This window comes from Mustela erminea, chromosome 14 (genome assembly GCF_009829155.1).
Source record: "Mustela erminea isolate mMusErm1 chromosome 14, mMusErm1.Pri, whole genome shotgun sequence".
Classification (NCBI taxonomy): domain Eukaryota; kingdom Metazoa; phylum Chordata; class Mammalia; order Carnivora; family Mustelidae; genus Mustela; species Mustela erminea.
Window position 1 is genome coordinate 18258816 of NC_045627.1, and position 26703 is coordinate 18285518.

The window sequence follows — 26703 nt, forward strand, 5'->3', positions numbered from 1 at the left end:
GCTACACAAATACATCTCCTGTATTTCTTACAACTTGACCCCATCTTCCTCTCTACCCCTTGAAGTCACCCCTCTCTTGTAACAGCTAAGGCTCGATGATCATGTCTGCAGTCTTCCACCTTCAGGAATTTGCTCCTGAAACTTCCCAGCATGCTGCAAGTACTCTCTAGCAAACTCATCCCATCAGTTTCCTAGACATGCCCCCACAGGTATGAACCTCCACAGGGAAGCAGCTTTCACACAGGTGCCGCTAGCAAAGTGGAGGAAAGGGAGAAAACGATGTCATTGGACTGACTGTATCCATTGACCCTCATAGTATGTGTGTGAAAGGAAGATTCATGGTTGTAGCCCTTGGTAGCCCTGGACATAAAATTAAACCGCATTGCCATTGCTGGTAAATCTTTCCAACTTTTTGCTGTGCTTAATAATTTCCTATCATTCCAGTCTTCTCCTTGGGGCATGAAATGGAGCATTTCTTGAGTCAGACACTCTTGGGGTTAGTTTACAGCAAACACACTCAACCTGAGTCACTTCTTGCTTCCTTCTACATCGCTCCCTGCTGCCTTACCCTGAAAAGGGACAGACTTAGCCATGTATACTCAGACCACAAACTCCTTGAGAAGCTATCTGGCATGGAGGTTAAAAGCACGGTTTCTGGAGCCAGAGAGTCTGCTTTCAAATTTTGCTCCGCCACGTACCAGTGGTGAGATCTTTGGCAAGCTGGTTCATCTCTCCGCATGCCAGCGTCATCCAGTGTCTAATAGGGATGGTAATAGTACTAATGGATGGGGCGGTTGTAATGGTTAAGTGAGGAGATCCGCAGCACTCAGAACAAGCCTGGCACGTGGTAAACACTGTAAGAGTGTCCACTAGCTGTCACTGTGGGAAAGAGGCTCCTGCTCCTTCTAACTTGCCTCGCTGCCCTCTCCACACACCTTGCACATGGTCTGCCGTTTGGTAAGCTTTCTGTAAATGCTGAATGAGTGACAAATAACGATCAACAAGTGCCAGATGGGAGAAGGAAAGGAAACAAGGACTCCCTTCACCCCCAGTCCTTCAAGATGTCCCAATAAACAGTACTTTTAAAATAATTGTACGTCTTTCATTGATACATCTTATGCCATAACCACGTGGCAGTTAAGAGTTTTGACAAGGAGCATTGGCCGCTGAGTCACTCTAGAATCAGGGCCTGCTGGTCCAGCGGTCCAATCACATTGACCTTGACCAGCCACATGCTTAAGTCACATGCCCAACATTGTGACATGAGCAAGACCGCAGACGAACTCATTCTTCCACCTATTCAAAGTTCTCTGAGGGGAGCCCGGTTCTGAAGATGTCACCTCCCTCCCACCCCCCGCCCCGTGGGCTAGACCGTTTCCTGGGTAGTGTCTCCTACAAACTAGGAGGGAGGCTAATGTCAGCTGAGCCGTGTAAAGAACAAACCAGCAGGGGCTTCCCAGGAATCCGCCTGATTCACAGCATTCGGAAGGTACAGTAGCAGAATCAAAACGGCCCCCAGACTCCCGAGCTTCAGCCCTGACAACTCCTAACCCCATCTCAGTCTTCACTTCAGTGAAGCTACTCCTGGTTTGCACTGAAGTTTCCTGAAGGTTGGGGGAGGGTGGAAAAAACAACCTCTTGTGTAAACTTCTGTCCTTCTCACAATGCCTAGCACCGCTTTTTACCAGACACTCAGTAAAGGATTTATAAACTCAATAACTGAAAGGCTGTGTACTATGTACAAATATACACTTGAACATACAAATACAACTTATCAGCTGGATATAATATAATCCTTAGGTAATAATATTCATAGATTACACAACATTATCATGTCTTGTTATATAAACCTCTTCTTTCAATACTTTTGGTGGGGGGTATTATCTGGAAAGACCTTCCTCACTATTTCTTTTTTTTTTTTTTTTTTTTTGGTCCCAAAGAGAACATTAACAGAGGAAATGTCCATCTTACTTAATATTCTGTGTCCTGAAAGGGGGGGTGGGAAAAGGAACCTATGAGACTGTTTTAAATACAAACCAAACACAGTAATATACCTTACCTTTCCCTCAGCTGCAGCATAAATAACCCAAATGCCCAGAATGTGGACTCCTGATTTTATTCAAGAGACTAACCCTTCTCTTTCAAGCAGGTTCTGGTGAAATTATTTGTTTCTAACATTGCTTTTTTTATTTTCTCTAAGACAGAACGGTCAAATCACAAGTGAGGTTTAGTTTCACAGATTATACATATTAACTCTGGAACACTGAAATGGTTTAATAAAACTCTAGTGAATGGCAGGGGGAGGGAACTATAGCATTTTTCTTCTAGAATGAGTAATGAGCTCTTGTTTTCAAGGGAACCCCAGCAGAGTGAAAGCCAAGCCTTCTTGCCCACACGGGCAGAGCTGAAACTCAGTCCTAGGGAGCAGGACAATATGGCGGACTAGAAATGGGGGTGGAGCCAGCACGCAAGGAAGAGGCCGAGGAAGAAGAGGCATTACCCTCGAGGATCAGCAGCTCCCTTCGAGCCGGCTCTATGGATTAACACAAGTTCACAGAGGTAAAATATTGTGCAAAGGGGAAAAAGAAAAGGGAGCAGGTGAGATGGAAAAGATGAGTAGGGAAAAAAAAGTCCATCTGGTGGAGAGCAATAGAGCATGACCTGAAACTGCCTTAGGCACCGAAGCTCACTGATGGTATTCTAGCGTCTTCAGCTCACTTGAGATAATAACCTAGTTCCAGCCTCGTTCCACTCCAGTTATGACGAATTGTCCTTCATTGTTGATGGTCAAGAATGACTATTGTTTTATTTCCATCTATGAATTTATTTAAAACTATTCTCTGCCGAAGACAAGCCTTTATCAAGTGAAGAAAGCAGGGTTCCATAGCTTCTTTATCTTCTACACATTTACATTTTTTCAGCATTACTCTGTATCTTATATTTTCCTATGCTGTATATGAAAGAAATGGACTGTGGGTGTCTTACCATATGTGCTTTGAAATGAGCTTCTCCGAGACCTAAATAAATAAATAAAAAGAATTGGTCCAAACAGGACCTGAACCATTTAGCCTGGAGATTATTGACAGCGAAAACACAGAGCATATTAAGTCAAGGGGACCGGGACCCAAACAATCAAGCAGTAAATTTATTCAAAACATTGACATATCGGGCACCCAGGTGGCTCAGTGGGTTAAGCAACTGCTTTCAGCTCGGCTCCTGATCCCAGGGTCCTAGGATGGAGCCCTGCATTGGGCTCCCTGCTCAGTGGGGAATCTTCTTTCTCCCTATCCTGCTCTGCCTGCTTGTGCTCTCTTGCTCTCTCTGACAAATAAATAAATAAAATCTTTAAAAGAAATTGACATATAAAAAATATATATATTTGAGACATAACTAGACCAATACAAAGTATTAAAGCGACCAGTCTAGTTTGGGGGGATTGTTTCTTTTTCTGTCTGGAAATTTAGTTAAGTAAAATTTGTTACTAAACCTTGCAGAAAATATGCTGGGTGGAACTACATAGAACTATGTGGAAAAGCTGTGGTTGAGTTGGTAAGAGTAACACAGTATGTAGTGCCATGAATGTTTTCATGAATATTTTGGCAACTGTCTTAAGTGAGGCTGGACCGCCATAACAAAGTACCTCAGACGGGAGGCTTGCACAACAAAAATTTAGTTTTGGAGGCTGGGAAATCCAGTATCAAGGTGGTGACCAATTCAGTTCCTGGTTTGCAGATGGCCACCTTCTCACTGGGACCTCACATCGCAGGGAGCAGGAAGGACGAGCTAGAGCATGAGAGCAAGCGCCCTCTGGTGTCCCTTTTTTATAAACGCCCTAATCCCATCATAAGGGTCCTGTCTCCAAGACCTTACTAATCCTAATTACTTCCCCAAGGCCGTCTCTCGAATTACCATCATATTGGGGGTTAGGGCTTCAACATATGAATTTTGGAGGGACATTAACATTCAGTCCATAATAGCAAATAAAATATGTTATTCCAACACAAAGAAATGGAAAAATATTCCATGCTCCTGGATTGGAAGAATAAATATTGTGAAAATGTCTATGCTACCTAAGGCAATCTACACATTTAATGCAATTCCTATCAAAGTACCATCCATCTTTTTCAAAGAAATGGAACAAATAATTCTAAAATTTATATAGAACCAGAAAAGACCTCGAATAGCCAAAGGGATATTGAAAAAGAAAGCCAAAGTTGGTGGCATCACAATTCCGGACTTCAAGCTCTATTACAAAGCTGTCATCATCAAGACAGCATGGTACTGGCACAAAAACAGACACATAGATCAATGGAACAGAATAGAGAGCCCAGAAATAGACCCTCAACTCTATGGTCAGCTAATCTTCGACAAAGCAGTAAAGAATGTCCAATGGAAAAAAGACAGCCTCTTCAATAAATGGTGTTGGGAAAATTGGACAGCCACATGCAGAAAAATGAAATTGGACCATTTCCTTACACCATACACAAAAATAGACTCAAAATGGATGAAGGACCTCCATGTGAGAAAGGAATCCATCAAAATCCTTGAGAAGAACACAGGCAGCAACCTCTTCGACCTCAGCCGCAGCAACATCTTCCTAGGAACGTCAAAGGCAAGGGAAGCAAGGGCAAAAATAAACTATTGGGATTTTATCAAGATCAAAAGCTTTTGCACAGCAAAGGAAACAGTTAACAAAACCAAAAGACAACTTATAGAATGGGAGAAAATATTTGCAAACGACATATCAGATAAAGGACTAGTGTCCAAAATCTATAAAGAACTTAGCAAACTCAACACCCAAAGAACAAACAATCCAATCAAGAAATGGTCAGAGGACATGAACAGACATTTCTGCAAAGAAGACATCCAGATGGCCAACAGACACATGAAAAAGTGCTCCATATCACTTGGCATCAGGGAAATACAAATCAAAACCACAATGAGATATCACCTCACACCAGTCAGAATGGCTAAAATCAACAAGTCAGGAAATGACAGATGCTGGCGAGGATGCGGAGAAAGGGGAACTCTCCTACACTGTTGGTGGGAATGCAAGCTGGTGCAACCACTCTGGAAAACAGCATGGAGGTTCCTCAAAATGCTGAAAATAGAACTGCCCTATGACCCAGCAATTGCACTACTGGGTATTTACCCTAAAGATACAAACGTAGTGATCCAAAGGGGCATGTGCACCCGAATGTTTATAGCAGCAATGTCCACAATAGCCAAACTATGGAAAGAACCTAGATGTCCATCAACAGATGAATGGATAAAGAAGATGTGGTATATATATACAATGGAATACTATGCAGCCATCAAAAGAAATGAAATCTTGCCATTTGCGACAACGTGGATGGAACTAGAGCGTATCATGCTTAGCAAAATAAGTCAAGCGGCAAAAGACAACTATCATATGATCTCCCTGATATGAGGAAGCGGTGATGCAACATGGGGGCTTAAGTGGGTAGGAGAAGAATAAATGAAACAAGATGGGATTGGGAGGGAGACAAACCATAAGTGACTCTTAATATCACAAAACAAACTGAGGGTTGCTGGGGGGAAGGGGGTTGGGAGAAGGGGGGTGGGGTTATGGACATTGGGGAGAGTATGTGCTTTGGTGAGTGCTGTGAAGTGTATAAACCTGGCGATTCACAGACCTGCACCCCTGGGGATAAAAATATATGTTTATAAAAAATAAAAAATTTTAAAAAATATATGTTATTCCAGTTCTAGGTAAAATGGAGTAAGCACACGCTAACCTGACTTTCTCACTGAATATACCTATGAGACCTGGATGGAACCCGAGGAACAACTATTTGAAAAGCCTATAAATAGTAGCAGGTGAACCAGGAAATAAGACCAGAATCCAAAGCACCACTAAATCAGCAGTGATATTTTTAAGATTTTATTTATTTATTTAAGAGAGAGAGAGAGAGAGAGCAAGAGCGAGAGCAAGAGAGAGACAGCACGCAGGAGCAGGGGGAAGGCCAAAGGAAGAGGGAGAAGCAGACTTCCTACAAGCAGGGAGCTCAAGGTTGGGCCCAATCTCAAGACGCTGGGATCATGACCCGAGCCGAAGGCAGATGCTTCACGGCCTGAGCCACCCAGGCACCCCCAGCAGTGAGTTTTCCATTCTGTTTCTTCCCTTACCCAAACCCCCTGGTCTAGATGTAAGGCAGCCTGAAATTCAGAATGGGTGCCAGGACAGAGAGAACTCCTGAGGGAAGCCCTCTAGTTCTAGTCTAGCTCATTTCCTGATGCTCAGAGAGTGTCAGGGAAATCTGTCATTTTTTGTTCTTTTGTTATTTTTGTTGTTGTTGTTCTTTTTTCTCTTTTTCTTTTTTCTTTTTTGTTCTCTAGTACCCCAGGCCCCAGGAAATCCTGCCACCCCAGCAGTAGCAAGAACTCCAATGGCACTGGGGGCCCACAGGCACCAAAATCTCAGAAGGAGGGAAACTTTCCTCTGTGGAGAAGCTGTGCTCCTGGAGGGTGGGAAATCACAGTTGTTTTCTCTCGGTTCTATTGCTTGGCCCAGGGCATGGCACAGTCTCAGGAAGCATGCAGCAGAACAGGATAACTGAAGCACTAGCTTTCTGGTGATGGGAATAAAAGAGGAAGTCCAGGGAGCCAGGAAGGACCAGAGATCATGGAGAAGGAGAAACTCAGGAAAGTAACATAAAGTTGATTATAAACTCGTAGGCTCCCCAACAAGCTCCCCAAGGCCAGAGCTGGGCCTAAACAGTATACCAAAGATTGTGACCAAACCAAAAATGAGCTACCACACATGTCCCAGACTGATCACTGAGGAGTGGCACACATCGAAGATAGATCCAAATAGTACAGCAAATGCTTTGAAAACGGAATGGACATTGAAACCACAACTCACAGAATACTGGTTAGAATTTGCAGCTTGAATGCAACTACCTCTATTGCCTGCTAGAACCAAAAATACCAATATCCTGCATAGGATTTAAGCAAAACCCAGAGTCATATAATATTCTAAATGTCTGGGATACGATTCAAAATTATTCAGCGTATATAGAACCAGGAAAAGCCCAACTTACATGTGAAAAGACAGTAACAGAGGTCTATGAACACACGATAGAGATGCTGGAATTAACTAACCAAGGCTGTAAAGCAGTTATTATAAGAGTGTACTAAGCAGTAAGGGGAAATATTCTTAAATACAGAGAAACAGAAGATTAAAAACAATAAAATTAAAATTTTATACCTGAAAAATACAATAACCAAAATAAAGAACTCATGGGAGGGACTCAATCCCAGAATGGAGATAACACAGGAAACAGTCAGTGAATCTGATGATAATTCAACAGAAATTATTTGATCTGAACAATGAAGAGAAAAAAGAAATGGGAAGAAAATGCACAGTACCTCTGAGACCAATGGGACAAAACCAAAAGATCTAATATTCATGTTACTGGATATCTAGAAGAGGAATAGAAAGAATACAATACAGTAAAACATATTGGAAAAAAATGATTAAAAATTTTCCAAATTTGGTGAAAAATATAAATTACAGATTCAAGAAACCCAGTGAACCCTAAACATGATAAACCCTAAAGAAATCCATGCCCAAACACAGCAAAATCAAATTGCTAATAACTGAAGACAAAAAAAAAAATATCATGGAAGCTGGCAGGAAAATAAAATGACACATTACTTAGAAGGCAACAACAATCCAATGACTACAGGTTGCTCATCAGAAACCATGGAGGGGAGAATAAAATGGAAAAACTTAAAGTGCTGGGGAAAAATAAACAAAAACAAAACAAAACAAACAAAAAAACCAACCCTTCAACCCAGAGCTCAAAATCCAGGAAAAATATTCTTCATAAGTGAAGCTGAAATAACCACATTGTCAGTCAGGGAAGGAAAACAAAGAGAATGTATTGCCAGCAGACCTGTGCTAAAGAATTGCTAAAGGAAGGGGCCCCTGGGTGGCTCGGTGGGTTAGGCCTCTGCCTTCGGCTCAGGTCATGATCCCAGGGTTCTGGGATCGAGTCCCGCATTGGGCTCTCTGCTCAGCAGGGAACGGGCTCCCTCCCCCACCACCACCTGCCTCTCTGCCTACTTATGATCTCTGTCTGTCAAATGAATGAATAAAGTCTTAAAAAAAGAAAAAAGAATTTCTAAAGGACTTCCTTTAGATAGAAGGGAAACTATACCATTAAAAAAAAACCCTGAAACATCAGGAATAAAGGAGGAACAACAGAAATGGTAAATATCTAGACTATTCTTCTCTTGAGTTCCTTAAAATATGTTTCATGTTTGAAAGCAAAAATGGCAACATGTCTGATGAAATTTTCAATGTATATAAATGCGGTACATAAGACAATTGCAACACAGAGCATAAAGGGATCTACATGAAATAATGGCAAGACGTCCATATTACACCCGAAATGGTAACATAGATTGGTTCTATGTGGATTATGGAAAATCAAACATTTATATTTTAATCCCAAGAGCTATGAAAACATTTTTTAGGGGGGTAGAGAGAGGGTGGCTGGGTGATGGACATTGGGGAGGGTATGTGATATGGTGAGTGTTGTGAAGTGTGTAAGCCTGACAATTCACAGACCTGTAACCCTAGGGCAAATAATACATTATATGTTAATAAAAATAATTAATTGAAAAAAAAAAAACATTTTTCACGAAGATATATAGTGAAAAACACAGTAAGTAAAACAGAATACTAAAAAAACATTCAAATGTCCCAAAAGAAGGCAGGAAAGAGAAAACACAGAAATGAGGGGGAAATTTTAAAAAAGGAAACCAACAGAAAACAAGTAAATATATCAAATCTCCAAATATACTAATAATTACATTAAATAGAAATGGTTTTAAATAAAGCAATTAAAACCCACAAATTGGCAGAGTGGGTACAAAGGACATGATGCAGCTATGTATTGCCTGTAAAAATCTGAATTCAAATATATTAATATAGGTTAAAAATAAAAGGATGGAAGAATAGATGCCATACAAACACTAACCAAAACAAGGTAGAGTAGCTATATTAATATCAAAGTAGACCACAGAGCCAAAAAAATAAATAAATAAAAAACAACCAAAAAACCCACAAACAAACAGATTACAAGCATTACAAAATACATGGATTAAAAGCAGATAGAACTGAAAGGAGAAACAGACAAATCCACATTTATATTTGGAAACTTCAACACTCCTCTTTCAGTAATGAATAGAACTAGTAAACAAAGTTGGCAATAATATAGAAGAATCAAACAATACCAGTAACCCACTGGATTCAACAGATATTTTCAGATTACTCAACAATAGCAGGACACATATTATTTTAAATGTACATGGAACATTCAGCAAGACAGACAATATCCTGGATCATAATATAGCCTAAAAAATATGTGAAAGAACTGTAATCATACAAATTATACTCTCCAATCATCATGGATTTTTTTAAATTAATTAATTTATTTGACAGACAAAGATCACAAGTAGGCAGAGAGGCAGGCAGAGAGAGAGGAAGAGAAGCAGGCTCCCTGCTGAGCAGAGAGCCTGATGCGGGGTTTGATCCCAGGACCCTGGGATCATGACCTGAGCCGAAGGCAGAGGCTTTAACCCACTGAGCCACCAGGCGCCCCCCAATCATCATTGATTTAAATTAGGATAAAATAACAAAAAAAAAAAAAAGAAAAGAAAAATCTCCTAACGTGTAAAAACACCCTTCTAAATAATCCATGGTCAAAGAGGAAGTCAAAAGGGAAATGTGAAAGTATTCTGAATTGAACAAAAATGAAAATACACCAATCAAAATTTATAGGATTCGCCAAAATAGTGCAAAAGGGAAATTTACAGTATTAAATGCTTAGACTTAAAAAAAAAATCTCAAATACTTATCTTCAAAACAAAACAAAATACAAGGGGTGCCTGAGTGGCTTAGCTAAGCATCTGACTTTGGCTCAGATTATGATCTCAGGGTCCTGGGATCAAGCCCCACATCTTTCTCTATACTCAGCATAGAGTCTCCTGGAGATTGTTTCCCTTTGCCTTTCCCTTTGCTTCTCCCCTGCTTGCACCAAGACTCTCTCTAAAATCAATAAACAAAATCTTAAAACAAAACCAAAAAAGGAGCAAAATAGAACTAAATCGAGCAGAATAGAAGAAATAAAAAAGCTATGAGCAAAATAAATGAATTGAAAATAAAAAATTAATAGAGAAAAATAATGAAATAAAAAACATCTTTTGTGGGGCACCTGTGTGGCTCAGTGGGTTAAGTGTCTGCCTTTAGCTCAGGTCATGATCCCAGGGTTCTGAGACTGAGCCCCACATTGAGCTCCCTACTCTGTGGGGAGTCTGCTTCTCCCTCAGCCCCTCCCCCTGTGTGTGTTCTCTCTCAAATGAATAAAATCTTAAAAAAAAAAAAAAAACTGACCCCTTGAGATAAATGAAATTCATAAATCTTAACCAAAAAAGATACAAATTATCAATATCAGGAATCAAAAAAAGGAAATCACTGTAGACCCTGTAGATATTACAAGGGTACTAAGGGAACACAGTAAGTATCTCAAAACACATAAATAAGACAACTTATGTAGAATGAATAATTGTTAAGAGCAAACTACCAAAACTCATCAAAGAGAAAATAGACAACCTAAAGAATCCTATAGCTGCAAGGACATTTTTAAAAAACCTTTCAATATAATTTCCCAGGCCTAGGATGGTTACACTGTAGAATTCAATAGATATATAATGATGAAAGGATACCAATTCTATATAAACTATTCCAAAAATAGAAGAGGATAGAACACTTCCCAACCTATTTTTATAAAACCAGCACTGCCCTGATACCAAAACCAGACTAAGGCAATAAAACAAACAAACAAACAAACAAACAAACAAAAACTATAGGTTAATATCTCTCATAAAAGTCAAACAAAATCTTATCAAATTGAACGATGAAGTATTCTTTAAAATTATATGCTTCAACCAAGCAGGGCTTATCCTGAAAAGGCAAAGCTGCTTCAATATTTAAAAAAATCAACCAATGTAATCTATTATATTAACAGACTAAAGAAGAGAAGAAACATAACCATATCGATTGATGCAGAAATAGCATTTGAAAAATTTCACCATCCATTTAAGATTTTTTTTTTAAAGATTTTATTTATTTATTTGACAGAGAGAAATCACAAGTAGATGGAGAGGCAGACAGAGAGAGACAGAGGGAAGCAGACTCCCTGCTGAGCAGAGAGCCCGATGCGGGACTCGATCCCAGCACCCTGAGATCATGACCTGAGCCGAAGGCAGCGGCCCAAACCACTGAGCCACCCAGGCGCCCCCCATTTAAGATTTTTAAAAAATTGTCAGCTAACTAAGAAAGAAGGGAACTTCCTCATCCTCATAGAAGTCACATACAAAAAGCTAACATCTAATATTATACTTAGTGATGTAAGACTGACTACTTTCCCCTTCAGATCAGGAGCAAGGCAAAGATGTTCCTTCTCACCATCGCTATTTAACATTATACTAAAACTCCTAGCCCATATGATAAGGCAAGAATAAGAGATAAAAGGCATGCACATTGAAAGGGAGAAACGAAAATGTCCCTACTTGCAGATGACATGATTGAAACCAAAAGTGACCCAAAAAACTCCACCTAGAACTGAGTTAAGGAAGGTCACAGGAGATAAGGTAAAAACACAAAAATAATCTTATCTATATACCAGCAATGAACAACTGAAACTGATTTTTTTTAATCATTAGAATAGCTCCAAAATTATTTAAATACTTAAGAATAGATTTAACAAGACATAAGCAGGATCTCTGTGCTAAAACTACAAAACACTATAAAAATAAATAAATAAATAAATAAATAAATAAATAAATAAGTCCTAAACAAATGGGAAGATCTATTCGGGGACAAGAAAACTTAACTCCCCAAGCTGATGCACAGATTTAACTCAATTCTATTAAATATCCCAGCAGATTTTTTGTGGAGACAGCCAAGCTGATCCTAAAATTAACACAGAAATTCAGAAGAACTAGAAAAAGACAAAAATAAGTTTGAAAAAGGAGAAAAAAGTTGGAGGAATCATACTATCTGATTTTTAATTTATGTTATAAAGTTAAATTAACAGGACAGTGTGGTCATGGTGATGGTATAGTTACGTAGATCAGACAACAACTCAATGGAACAGAACTGAGAACCCAGAAAGATGCCCTCACAAATATGGCCAACTGATTTATGACAAAGCTCCAAAAGATAGTCTTTTCCACAAAAGGTGTTAGATGTCCGTATACTTAAAAATGAAAATCTCACACTTTATACAAATAAGAACTCAAGATGTATCATAGGTCTAAATGTAAAATATAAAACTTACAGAAGAACCTTTAGAGAGAGTCTCCATGATCTGGGGTATGGCAAAGACTTCTCATACATGACACCAAAAACATGATCCATAAATGGAAAAATGTGACAAATTGGACTTGATCAAAATTTAAAACTTTACGAAAGACACTAGTAAGAGCATAAAAAGTTACAGACTAGAAGAAAACATTTGCAAATCAAATACTAACCAAGGCCTTGTACCTAGAACACATAAAGAATCCTCAAAGCCCAACAGTAAGAAAAAACCTAATTGTAAAATGAGCCAAAGACCTGAAGAGGTGTTTTGCCAAAGTAGATAACTGCATGGCAAATAAGCTCATGAAAAAATATGAGTATCTTTAGTCATTAAGGGAAATGCCAATTAAAACCACAATTAGATACCTATGAGAATACTTAGAAAATACAGTTGACATCAAATTCTGGTGAGGATACAGAACAAATGGAACGCATATACATTCTTGTGGCAGTGCAAAATGGTCCAGCCACTGTGGAAAACAGTTGAGCAGTTTGTCATAAAGTTGAAAATCTCTTATCATATGACCTAGCAATTCCACTCCTCAGTATTTATCCTAAGGAAATGAAAACCTCTGTTCACACAAAAACCTACACACAGATGTTTACAGCGGCTCTCAGCATAATTACCAAAAACTGGCAACAACCTAAACGTCCTTCAGTGCTCGAATGAACAAACTGTAGTACAATGGACTACTACTCACAATGAAAAACGAATGAATTATTGACGTATGCAGCATCTTGGATGAGTCTCGAAGGCATGCATGAATAAAAGAAGCCAGGCTCAAAGGCTACATACTGCATGATTTAATTGCTATGTCATTCTCGTAAGACAAACCTACAGTGATGGAGAACAGATCCATGGTTGCCAGGGGCTGAGGAGCTAATTAGGAAGGAGTCACACAAGGTGGTTTTTTAGGAGAATGAAATTGTTATGTGTCTTGATTGTAGTGATGGTTGTATGAACCTATTGTATCAGAATTCAGAAAACTATATACACACGCACATATGCACGATTTTACCATATGTTAGTTTAAAATAAAACTCAAATAGGATATATTGTTACAATATTTTAAAACAATTTTTATTAGGATAACAGCAAGATTCAGAGGCAACCACTAAGATTCAATAACCTGTAATATTTCTTTCAATCCTGAGAGAATGTGATTCCTTGAAATAATATCCTCCTAAAAATATATCTAGATCTTCCTTAACCATTTCTATAACACTGGAGCAGTTGTCTTTATCAAAGGAAGAATGCATATGTCTTATCTTTCTTAATGTTGGTTTGTTACTTCAGTGAGAGAGATGTGTCCCAAGATTAGCACACCACTCAGTATGTCAACAGTCAATGAAATTAACAGTGAACTGTACCATGTAGAAAAGGGATGGAATTTCTTACTCTTGAATTAACTTCCCAGAGAACGAGATTTTAAAATCTTCTTAAAAAAAATAAAAAGGGCGCCTGGGTGGCTCAGTGGGTTAAGCCGCTGCCTTCGGCTCAGGTCATGATCTCAGGTCCTGGGATCGAGTCCCACATCGGGCTCTCTGCTCAGCAGGGAGCCTGCTTCCTCCTCTCTCTCTGCCTGCCTCTCTGCCTACTTGTGATCTCTCTCTCTGTCAAATAAATAAATAAAATCTTTAAAAAAAAAAAAAAAAAAAGAGGTAGGGCGCCTGGTGGGGGCTCAATCATTAAGTGTCTGTCTGCCTTCAGCTCAGGTCATGATCCCAGGGTCCTGGGATTGAGCCCTGCATCAGGCTCCTTGCTCAGTGGGAAGCCTGCTTTTCCCTCTCCCACTCCCCCTGCTTATGTTCCCTCTCTTGCTGTTTCTCTCTCTGTGTCAAACAAATAATTTTTTTTAAAGAGGTAAAATTTATTTTCTGTTAAGGAAAGTACCAAGGGAACTCATAGGTAGAAATAAATCTATGTCTTTACTCCTGCACGCTTCCTCTACAGCTCTCAATTAAAACATGATTCATGAGAATCTATGTGAGTGTTTTCAGAATTTGTCATAGTAATCTCTCACCAACTGGAGGTGCTGATAGGTGCGTTCCTGAAAAGTGTCTTGTTAACTGAGACCTTCATTGGCAAGTTCAAGGTTTCATAGAAAATAAGGAATTTAGAAGAGCATGAAACAATCATACTGGTAATAAAGCAGAAAAGACGCCTTTCCCTCAGTTGCTCATGAGCTCAGATCTGCTGTGGAAGATGGGGTTTATTTTACATTAACCACACTTCTTTTTTTAAAAAGTTCTTGATATAGGCCTTAGTATATTGGTATTTAATGCCTTCTTGCATTTGCTTTCTCTCTAGTATCATTTTTGCAAGCCTTGGCAACATTCTTAGTAGCCAGCTGGTCTTTCCACAAAAGAAGGGCATGGTTTCTCCAGGCCTGCCCTCCTACTGTTATTCTCTACTTGTCATACATGAACAGGGTGGAGAAAAGCAGACCTCCTCCATCTTTACCATCTGACCTTAAGACTGGGATAGGGGTGGAGATGAGGGTAGGGATAACTGTGGCTAAGTCCTTGAATTTAAAGGAACTGAACTCTTCCAGACATACAGTGATCAATTATCTTACAGTTCAAGCATACAAACGTGAAACCACATTGTGACCCAACTATGACTGGTGGAATGGGGGCCGGCAAATCTTCTTGGAAACCTTCATCACTTGATATTTTAAACTATACTCCCAAACCTAGCAAACCTATTCAAATTTAGCCTTCATTTGTTGGGTCCAAGGGGGGAAGAAATTCAAACAAGTTGCTTCACACTCAGGTCAGAGAGACTCACAGAATCACGGAATGACGAAGCCTGTAGAACTAGCTCAGTTCTAGAAGTGGTGACCCAGAAAAGTTATCCAACACAGGACAGGCCACGGAGTGGGCTCTTTCATTTAGTATTATCAGAATTTCTCAAATACTGTACTCAATAATCTGCATCTTGCATGTGTGAAACTATTTCGCGAGAGGCCGTTTTTGTACCTGATACTCTGAACTTGGCAATACTTTCCTGTGTTGGGTACAGAGACAGAATTTGGAGATGGTCATTAAAATGGAATACCCTAGACCCCCACCTTCCTATTGGATGAGGAAGAATGTTCCCAGAGAGGTTTCTGGTTGTCTCCTGGTTTTGTCTACATGTGCCAGTTCACATGCTGGAAACGTTTATGATTCACTTAACTGAAGAAACAGGATGACTTACTCTTTCCCCTTGCCCCACTTCAAAAAAAAAGAACAATCAATGTATTTCACGACTTTAGACACCACTCAAGCTGTTTCCTTGTCTACCTCCAAGAGTTCTAGGAAAGGAGTGGGGGGAGGCTCCTTAAACACTAGCCCATGAGGACAACATGATAACAGACTATGGAAAGCCAGTCCATCTAGCCCAAGTGGGACTGAATGATGGACAGATTGGAATGTGGAAGGTGGAACACTGTCCAGCTTGAGATTCAAGATCATCTAGACAAAATTCTCATGTTGCTTTCAGCCGAATAGAATCCTTAGCATATCTTCTGCTTTGTGCACAACACCATGGCGGGGTGGGGAAACACTGTTGGAGGGTCAATCTCTTTGTCTCCTTTCCTTAATTGTCCCCTGTGTGCCCCCCCACATATATACACCATCTACCTGAGAACACAGGAGACATAAAGAAACAGGTATGGGCCATGCCTCTGGTACTGGCCTCGTTCAACACTGACAGCTCTCAGAATGGCTCTGGAATTTAAACTTAATCAGCGGTGGACTGGAAAGGAGAAAGGTGTATGCAACTCTATCAGGTATAGTGTTCTGAAGTTGAATGCATCTTTGAGCACAGCCGACTTAGTATACTTAATTTGTTTCCTGTACTTCTGTGACTCAAGTTACAGGCTTTTCTTTCTTTCTTTTCTTACTTTCACCTTTGTTTTGTTTTTCTGGTTCCAGAAACACTGACAATAAAAAGATGAGAAGGGTGATTTTAATGTTAGCTTGACAGTACACTATTGTGGGGCCTCTCTAGGGTGAAAGAAGAAGGTCTAGTATAATCTCCCTCTTAAGCATCTAAAATCAGCGAGGTTTGACCTTATCTTTGCTTTTGAAAGCCACGTACTCTGTCTCTCAACAGGATATAGCATTTCTTTTGCTCAGGAAAACTCCCTCAATTTTAGAAGCATTTCCATGATTTGTACATAGTTAATTTTTTTTAATATGTTGTGCTCAGGTAAATTAATTATTATAATAATTATAATAAAATATGTTTATAACTATATTATAAATTTATATAATATAATTTATATATATAATTTACATATATACTATAAATAAATTATAAATATAAAATATTTACAATTAAAATTATTATAAAATTAAATTTTATACAAAGAATAGCAGCTCTGATATTATGATAGTTCCCAAGTGTACTAAGAAAGCTGTAGTTTGCAAAGAAAAGATAAGAGAGGCACATCTCTCGACCTCTAAAATCTCTAGTCTGGCTCAACATCCCACCTTCACCCACTGAACCCATCTCTTTTTCTTGTGCACAACCTACCTAATAATCTAAGAGAGGAAGTTTTCCCTAAACGAATAATAAATGGGAATGAAATACATGATAAACCTTTAGCTTTAAAAAAAATCAATATCCCTGTGAGGACTTGCATTTTTATAAGATGTTTTAGTCTTTAGAACTCCATGAAAGCAAGAACTGTAAGCTCGATAAATGGCTGTTATTAGACAGATGGGAACAGCAGCCAATGTCAATAATGGTCTTCAGTGAACTGAGAAATATCCAGATAGCTATTTTCATGGATTGATCAATATTTTAAATTTAAATGTTGGTGGCCATAAGGATGGAATCTTATAGGTTTTATATAACTATCAAAAATGGTTTATTGACTACTAATCAGTAAAAGTCAGCCAGAGGGCTGTATTAAGATTGAGAATGAGAGAAGCAAGAGGTCAAAGAGAGAGGCATGATCTCTTCACCAGTCAGTGGAAACACTGCCAGACAAGAGGCTATGGTTAGAACCTCGAGAGGTGAAGTCTTCATGCAAATATTGTGGAGATGGGAAGGAATCTTTGTCCTTACAGACTTCTGGAAAGGAGGGAACATCATTTCATTGTATTAAAAACATCAGTATTAAAAACATCAGTGTTACAGTGCATTTTTATTGAGTACTTGCTAAGTGCTAGGCATAGAGCTCAACAGCTTCCTGACACTGTCTCATTTAATTTTCAATGCAACTCCATGGCATGCATATTGTTCCCATACTAAAGATGGGGAAGTTGAGGCTTAGTAAGCTAATAAATGGCCCAGAGGTCATAGAGCTAGTAAAAAAAAAAAAAAAGATGATGCATTCAAACCCAGTTCTGTTGGACTGCAGTATCCATGGTGTTTTTTTTTTTTTTTTAAGATTTTATTTATTTAAATGACAAAGTCAGTGAGAAAGAGAATACAAACAGGGGGAGTGGGAGAGGGATAAAGAAATGTCTCACCAAGCAGGGAGCCCAATGTGGGGCTCATTCCCAGGACCCTGGGATCAAGACTTGAGCTGAAGGCAGATGCTTAATGACTGAGCCACCCAGGCACCCCTGCAGTGTCCATGTTCTCAAATCCTATAAGTACCAAGGATGGAACTGCTCTCTGGTGGACACATCAGGAATGGACCTATCACAACAGGGCAATAATATTCCTATGGTCAGTAAAAAGACTTGATTCCACATCTCCTATCCTTGAGCCATACATCTTTCCTTCCTTTTTCTCCCTTGGTTAGGTTAAACCTATAGGAATGGAGCCTAAAAAGCCCCATTAGATATGTCAGATTTGGGGGGGATTGGTTAATTAAAACACCCATTGAGAGTGGAAGGATGGATGAAATAGGTGAAGGGGATTAAACTTCTGTTTTTAACATAAGTAGGACATGGGGATGAAGGTATGGCACAGGAAATATAGTCAACAATATTGTAATGACCTTGTATGGTGACAGATGGTGACTATGCTTACTGCAGTGAGCACGGTGGAATGTATAAAGTTGTGGAATCACTATGTTGGACACCTGAAACTAATATAACGTTTGTGTGTCAATTACACTTCCGTAAATAAAGAAGGATTTGTTAAGCCCCTCCTATGTCCCAGGCATCCTTTCTCATCAAAAAGTTCACATCAGATAAAAGAATACAGAAACTTACACCCCAATTATAATTCTGTGACATGAACCCTGTGTTGGTTCTCAATAGGGTGAATTATGAGGGCAAACAGAATAGACACAGATTTTGGTGGTTTTTGTGCTTAGAAAAGGTGATCTCAAATATTTCTCCATTTTAGTTTCACGTATGTTTCAGGGTTATGACTTATTCAGACTAATAGAGAAAAGGAAGGGAAAGGGGGTTTTACGCAATCTTAATTTTTAGAATGTTAAGTACCAGCACACATTCTTTTCCAAATACTTTCAAGGGCATTTTCCTCGAATCAGGTAAACGAGAGCAAGCAAGTGGCCTACTTACAGCAATAAGTGCTCCAGGTCATAAAGCATGGGAAGCCAACTGCATCCTGGAAACCACAGCATCTGGTCCTGTTTTACGCTTCATCTATCAATCTGCTGTTACAGAAATTGAGAATCAATGTTTCAACTACTGTTCCTTCCATTTTGGCTGATGAATTCACATCTTTGTCATTCTCACCCAATCCCATGCATTCCCTCTCCCATTGAAGAAAAGCATATGGAAGGTATTTATGAAGGTCCTAAATGAATCCTAGGGAGATTACTCTTTCATCTATGCTTTAAAACTTTTGCTAATGAGTCTATAGTGGGATTAGCCCCCTTCCCAAGCAATTCCCGTTTGATCCTTCCTGACTTTCCGCAGATAGTATCACTCGAGCGGTATATTTTTAGTACTGTATTAAAGCTAAACAACAAAACATTGCAGATTTAAAATATCTAAGTTCTAGACGATCTTTATTGCTAGCATAAACTGTAAAAAAGTCCAGTCGGCAGTAGTGCTTAAGAAAAAGGACTATGCAGCGATGTAAGACGGTGGCTTAGTGCGACCCTAATAACATTAGGAAATTACACATACCTACATTTCAAATTATGTGTAAATTTTTTAAATGAAAAAGCAAGAAAAGTAAATTTGAAACATGTTCTTTGAACTTTGCTATATTGCATCTGTTGGCTCTCTGTGCTTTTTATAAAATGGAGCTATCAATTCATCTTTCCACTCCTTCCATTCTGTTGAAATTTTAATTTTCCATTACTTTTGCCTCTGTGCCATCTTATTTTTTCTATTGGAGCTTCAAGCACTTAATGTCAGTCTTTCTTGGTGCTTTTCTGGCTTCAGGTACAGCTTCCTATTCTGGCTTCACTTTTCCTTCTCCAACCATCCTATTTAACTTGTCAAAACAATAATGAAGATTATTCTTTCTGATGAAATATTTTTAAAAGAACCAAGGCTACCAAGTGCCTATTGTACTGGTATAATTACTGCTATGTAATTCTACAAATTTGTTGAAATTCTGCTCTTTCTACATCACTGCCAAGAGAATCATTTCTAACGAGTAACAAGTAGGGTCCGGTGTAGTGTGCCTAGTTACCCAACAATTTCGGATTTGTTTTTCCTTCCAAAGAGATTTTATTCTGAATCTCAATGTGAGACACCCTTGCCTTGATTTTTTTAATATACACCAGCTGACTTAATGGTTCAGCTGGCCAGACAGGCTTTTGGAGATGGAACACAGAGGTTTTTGTAAAAACACATCTAAAATCCTCACTGACTAGGGTAGTTTTTCAAAATGTGACCCCAAACTACCTACATCCAAACCATCTTAGATGCTTACTCAAAATTCAAATCCTCAAAACCTAGAGCAGTCATTTACTCCCATTTAGGAGCATCTAAAGCTATAATGTAGGAATCTCCATTTTGCCAAGTTGTCCAAGTGAACAGACCCACAATGAAATCTGAGAACCCCTAATACAAGGAATCCCTTCCCCTTCAGGGTCCAGTGCAGAGATTCACCTTGGCTGCAGAGCAAATTAATCACACTCCCAACCAACTAACAAATGTAAGGGATAATTCAGTTCCAAGTAGCAAGAACTGCCATGAACTGTTTTAGGAAGCATTGGTAAAAACAAAAACAAAACCAAAAACAAACAACCCCCCCCCAAAAAAAACAGAAACCAAAAAAACCCTCAAAACCCAACATTCTATAATAAATGTAATAATCATTTTTAATATCTTGACTCTAACATTCACAGTGGGAAGGCCCAGAAAGTCTACAAAAAAAGTCCATTGTTATAATTTCCTGATTAATATTATACACAATGAATTATTTATTGGGCCCCTACTGTGGGCCAAATATGGTGTTTTGTGCTGCCAGGAATTATATAAAGCTATCCTGGGATGAAAAGCATATGTTCACTCCATTCTATTCTGGAAGAACTTAGCTGACTTAGTGATAGCTGGAAATGAACATGCATGGTATGTGAGAAGACAGTAATTTGTGTCTTAGGACCCAGACATAAGAGCTTTCTTGAGAATTTGCTAAATGAAAATTAGATCCAAAAGGTACAGGTGCAGGTACTTGGTTTATAGCCAAACCACTGGAAAAGAAATGAGCAGGGAATTTATTTGGGGGTATGCAGACTCTTGCATATTTTACCCAACAACTTCCTGTACAATCATAGTCCAGGTGAATTGAGACTAAATGCAATCATATCAGGAGTTCCACCTCATTCTAGAATCCATGTAAGATGTCCTTAATAGATCAACTCCTCATGGTTTGCCTAAGACTTTCTCTGTTTTAGCAACCAAAGTCCTACAGTCCAAAAACCCACTTAGTGTCAGACAGACTGAGTAGACTGGCCACCCTGGTCCTCGGCATAAGGTCCTTAGTTGCTGCATTTTCAATAAGCAAATAATGGAAGTCCATTACCGTCTCAAATTTCTCAGCTCATTTTCCTTACTTATGAGCCTATCCTAGTCACCTAAAGTTCTTTCCCTCAGTAATCTCTGCCTTTTAGCTCTGTCAATTCGTGTTCCCAGGAGCATCCCAATGACTCAGACTGAGGATAATCTCAGGGAACCAATGGAGAGTCTCTTCCAAGTCTACTTCCAAGACTATTGAGCAACCATGGTTTTGGTTTGGTTTGGTTTGGTTTGGTTTGGTGAACACTGTCCTGATCTCATAACCATCCTGTTCTTCCCAAAGTCCTATAAACTCTCTAAACGAGTCTAGTTCTCTTAAACCTAGCTTCGTATCATTCAGTATTAAATTCCATTCTGATTCTTGTTAATGAATCCAATCATAGTTTTAAAAATATTTACACATGCCTGCCATCCCATCCTCACTGTTTAAAGACTTACGATTTGGTCATTTCATGATCTTCTTTCAACTGGACTTAAAGAGAACTGGTATTAAATTATTATCTCAAAGAGAAAGTGTAAAGGGTAGGGTCTGAATCAAATTTGGTTCCAGTAACATTTGCCACTTAGTTGCACGAACTTAGGAAAGTTTCTCTCCCTAAGTCTCAAAATCTGCTCATCTAGAAAAACAGAAAATCATGACTACTTAAGAGGACTGCTTTTTGGAGGAATTTAGGTTATGGATGTGAAACACACAGAAGCAGATCGCGGGACCACCTGGCAGGGATTCAATAAACTGTAACTATTAACCTTCCTACGGCACCATAAGCTTGTAAAAAGGGCAGCATACATTAACTCCCACAATCAAGCTACAGGATTTTAGACATCAAAGACGATGTCTAAAGCAGAAAGGCACAAACTGCCTTCCCGAGCAGGGTAGTCTTGCCGCCTCTACCTGGAGGAAGCGATGCTTCTTCTATCTGGAAACAGTGGCTAATATCATCTCGCCCTCTGTGTGTTCAAGAGGCGCTGGGCTTTCAGGTTTGCTCCCTTGGGACCTCTTGGGTCACGTCTCTCATTCTGGAAAGGGGAAGGTGTAGAAGAAAAAGGGAAGTCACTGAAATGCAAATCCTGCCACCAGATAACCTATTCCGTCCCGACTTGGCAGTCCTGCTTGGGTGGGCTGCAAAGTCCTTTCATGCGGCTTTCAAGCGCCACCCCCAGGTGTTTGTCAGAGCGGAGACGGGGGAGGAGGGTGAGCTCACCCTAGAAACTGAAAGGCAGATGGTGAGGGGTGGGGGGTGGCCATGCGCGTCAGCACTGGCTAAAGGACAGACAGAAGAGCAGCCTATTGGTGTGCACGCGGGGTGAGGGGCGAGGGTCGGGCGGAAGGCCCCAGGAGGAGTCAGGGGAGAACTCTGCGGGGACGCACAGCATTTCTTCGCACACTGGAGCAGGCTCCCCGATTTGTCAGTGTCGCGCCCCGAGCCCGCGATCTCGGCAGGGGACTTCTGTAATCGATTAGCGCCTTCCCCTATCCCAACCCAGGAGCTAAACTCAGAACCTCGGCGAGCGCTGCCCGCCGACGCACCTGCTTCGCGGAAAACCTCAGGCCCCTCCCGCCCCGCGCCCTCGCCTCCGCCTCGTCTGAAACCCGGAAGCGCGCCCCCTCCTCGCCGACGGCTGTGGTCGGCGCATGCTCCGTGCGAGGGGACGGGGCAGGGCTCCCGCCGGAAGCACTCTCTCCCCGGCGACCTTTCCTTCCCGTGTGAGGCTGGCTGAGGGCTCCTGCCGCTTCAGCGTCAGCCCGGGGGTGAGTACCGGGGTTCTCCCGGGCCTCGTGGGACGGGCGCGGGAACCCGCTGAGCTCCCTTGGGGACCGGCTGGGATCTGGGAGGCCGCACGAGGAAGGTCACGGCGCCATCCTCCCACGCCCGTCGTCCGGGCCGCCCCCCGGCTTCCCGCAGCCCTTGGTATCTCGCAGATTAACCTCCAAGGGCGTCCCGGGCCTCGCCTTGGCTTCCGGCCCGTCCTAGGCTCTTAGGTCTTCGTTAGCATCGTCTCCTCCCCACACCCCCCACGACATAGGCCATTTGCGAGGGACTTTCGGTAGACAGTCGGGTCGCCGCGGGGGCCTGGGGCGACCCGGACGACCTCAGCAGCACCGGGGGTCTGAGGCGGAGGCGGCCGGATGGAGCCGGGTGTGACTGTCGCACAGGCACTGCCACCCCCTAGTGCAGAGGCGGAGGCGGTTCTTCGGGCCGGGGCATTCGCAGAGGATGGTGCTGTTAATAATAACCTGTCCTTTATGGAAAGGTTGGCAGTCATTGTGACAGGCTGTGTTCCTAGGGCCTTGTTGCCCTCGAGCCTGGGACTTTGGGGTTGAGAAAAACTTTCCTACAACCTTGCAGTGAATTCGGACAGAAACACCATACTCTCACCATACTCTCGGTCCCTAACCGAGATCCGTAGATTGCTCATGGACGAGGGGTACGATTTCTAAAGTTTTCTGCCCTGAGACGGAGAACTCTCTTAAATGAAAATTGTCTGGTGCCTTGTTTGCCTGACATGTAACTGTGCATTGCAGGGTTTTGCCCTGTTACTTAGTTGTACGTAACAGCGTCCGTATGTCTGTACATATTTGTGTATTTTGTTGATTTTTAATGTTTGCTTATACAAGACTGAAATACATTCCCTACCATCGGGTGCACACGCCGCTTTTGTTGTGTATTCTGTTGCAGTGCTGCTTGCTTACATTGCAGGTAGATCCATGTCCTATGAATGATAGATGACTGGACAATAAAGTATATACGGTTACAACCTACAAGGAGGACTTTCGGTTTCATTTCAGGATTTTAAAGTCATTGTGAAAGACGGACTACTGGTTTAAGCGATGCCGTAGGTCTAGAGTACTCTCCTGCAGGTACTAATATAAATATAGGAAAATGTATAGGTAACAGGTTTGATGTCTTGAAATTTTTTATAGGATTAAAAACTCTCATTGCCTCGACGACGGGAATGTACTGAAACTTGCCCTAGTTGTTCATGTAGTTCCGTGAACATCCAGTAGGTGGCGGTTCTGTCACTACTAACTCCAAACTTTCAAATAAACGAGAACGTTTTACTCGAATATCACGAGTTTTCACAGATTTAGTGAATAAAACCTTGATTTTGCCTATTGGTTTGTCTCCATCTGTGAATAATGTCCCCGCGTAATGATATCACATCTTCAGCTGTATTTTCGAATTTACTCTGTTGGAATTAAGGGTAGAGAAGTCAATTTTTTACTTTTAAGAAGTGGACTATTGTTAACTTACCTTTAGGAATCCATGCTGATGGATGTAAGCACACTTGGATTTGTTGCATGAGGAGAGACTTTAATTAGATGGCTTTTCCTCCCTAGCTCCATTTCTAAAGATATAATTAATATAATAACTGAATTGTGTGTTCCTTGAGGACAGTAATTTTATCTTAGTTCTTATTGTGTGCCCAGTATATAGTAGGCATTATAAATACATGTTCAATAGGTGCTTAATGGTGTGATTAAATCACTTAATGTCCCTAGCTCAAAGGTTCTGTATCTGAAATGAAGGCTTTCAATTATTTTGTTGTTAAGTTTAAGTTAAATAACGTACTGTTGTGAAGTAAATGGGCCCTAGTAAGGGAGAAACATAAAAATTTCGGGGGGGTGGAAATCGTTCAAAGTCTGGCAGCATTTTTGTTGGAATAATTGAGTGGGAAGTGTTTCTGCAGTTGCAGTTTATCTGTTGAACAGATAATTACTGAATGTGTCTCCTGTATGTGACAGAAAGATGAAGAAGGTAAAGTTGGTTTTTGAAGTTTGACTAATCCTCGATGAAGGGAGAGAAGTGTCCTATCCAGGGTACCAGGCCAATACGGTGGAGGGAAAATACACATGGCATTTTCCGACACCAGCCACTCCAGCTATTGAAAGTTCTTGTTGAGAAGTGGTGAGAAGTAAAATGCTTAAACGTTACTCTTTGAGGCTAGGTTAGGGTAGTCTTGAACACTTGGCAGTCTTATAAAGGGAAAGCTTTGAAGTCTTTTTATCAGAGAGAAGTATATACTCTTGAATGGAAGGAGGGAGGGATCTAAGAAGGAGGGAATCTAAAAGGGAATCTAAAAATTCTTGGAACTGTTCCAGAGGGTGGGAGGGGAAGACGATTTTTAATTGAATAGTAGTACTGACAAAGGAAACTAATTTTGGTGGAGGAAGGACCATAGATAGGAATCTATGCAGTTCCTAATTTTTACCCATGACTGAGCCATCTGTGCAAATTCTGGTTTATTCCTTTTCACATGAGTGCAGAATATATTCTCTCTCTTTCTGACATAGCATAGCATTCAGCTTAGTCCTGTACCATGAGAGAAAAATAGCATTATTAGAATTTGAGATCCTGTCTTCCAAAATGTGACAGTCCCGTCGTCCGTAACAACCTTATTGTTTGGGGTAGTTATTGCCTTATTGACGGGTGTCCGTGCCTTCTGCCAGTCTGTATGTGATCGAGGTATCTGCTCAGAAATATAGGTAAAAGTAGGCACGCTGCCTCCTTTTTTCTGTCTTCGGTGACTACTGTATTCTTGTGGTTTAAAAATGTTTGAAGATTCTAGTGCTTCACATTTAGCTGGGTGGTTGAAAACAATAGGATGGCTCAAAACATTTAATGTCACTTATTAATAGAGAAAATGGCATGTTTAAATTTAAGCAGGCCTCGAAAACCTGAAACGTAAGCCTGAGGAAAAAGCGAGTCTGTTCAGTTTTAGTTTCACTCAAAAATTGTTTGTTGTACATTGTACTTAGGGGAAATTCCTACTGTCACGTTAGTAAAGTATTTCATTGTCTGGCTACCTTTCTTCAGTTGAATTAGTGTTCTGGTCAATATATCTCTAGGTTTTCTGAAATAGTTATTTTAAAAGTGTTAAAAGAGTAAATACCATAAGATGTTGACTGCATTGTTGCAGAATTATTGTTTACTTCTATGAGCTTTAAGGAAAATTCATTAAAAAGTCCATTAAACCTCAGTTTTTGGTATGTTCATTTTTCCTTAAAACACTTAGGCAGGTAATGTTGAATTTGACTAGAAGTTAGTTTTTCTTGCTAAGTTTAAGCTACTTATTATCAGTCTCCCAATTGTAATGAATCTAGTAATTTAGTGACATTTCTGTTTGTTTTTTAAGGTTAATCAAGATGGTACATGCTGAAGCCTTTTCTCGTCCCTTGAGTCGGAATGAAGTTGTTGGTTTAATTTTCCGTTTGACGATATTTGGTGCAGTAACATACTTTACAATCAAATGGATGGTAGATGCAATTGACCCAACCAGAAAGCAAAAAGTAGAAGCTCAGAAACAGGTATGGCTGAAACATTTGAGGATCACTTTTTCTTGGAGCTAGCTGGTATTTTTCCATAAAACCAAGGATATGGTAGAATTATAAATTAATGAGAAGTTCTCTA

The 26703-nt window shown here is 40.2% G+C and overlaps 1 protein-coding gene and 1 long non-coding RNA gene across 7 annotated transcripts in view; one reads left to right on the forward strand and one right to left on the reverse strand.

The window, feature by feature from the left end:
- Positions 1 to 1320: 1320 nt before the first annotated feature.
- Positions 1321 to 26703, forward strand: part of ATAD1 (ATPase family AAA domain containing 1) — a 67627-nt gene continuing 42244 nt past the window's right edge. The window contains exons 1-3 of one of the 5 annotated variants that reach the window (XM_032313448.1): positions 1321 to 1489; positions 2356 to 2559; positions 26429 to 26600. In XM_032313448.1, the coding sequence (XP_032169339.1) occupies positions 26439 to 26600 (162 nt within the window). In that variant the 5' untranslated portion in view covers positions 1321 to 1489; positions 2356 to 2559; positions 26429 to 26438. Of the gene's footprint in view, positions 1490 to 2355; positions 2560 to 22921; positions 23043 to 24065; positions 24153 to 26428; positions 26601 to 26703 lie in introns of those variants that run through there. The other 4 variants (XM_032313450.1, XM_032313451.1, XM_032313447.1 and 1 more) reach the window with 4 other exon arrangements.
- On the reverse strand, positions 17241 to 22908 carry LOC116573362. Of its 2 annotated transcripts, none has more exons than XR_004278727.1 (4): positions 22662 to 22908; positions 22185 to 22309; positions 18875 to 18969; positions 17241 to 17465 (listed from the first exon to the last, which is right to left on the reverse strand). It is a non-coding gene; the product is annotated as an uncharacterized LOC116573362 (long non-coding RNA). The 2 variants fall into 2 exon arrangements; XR_004278728.1 differs by lacking the exon at positions 17241 to 17465 and adding an exon at positions 17922 to 18038.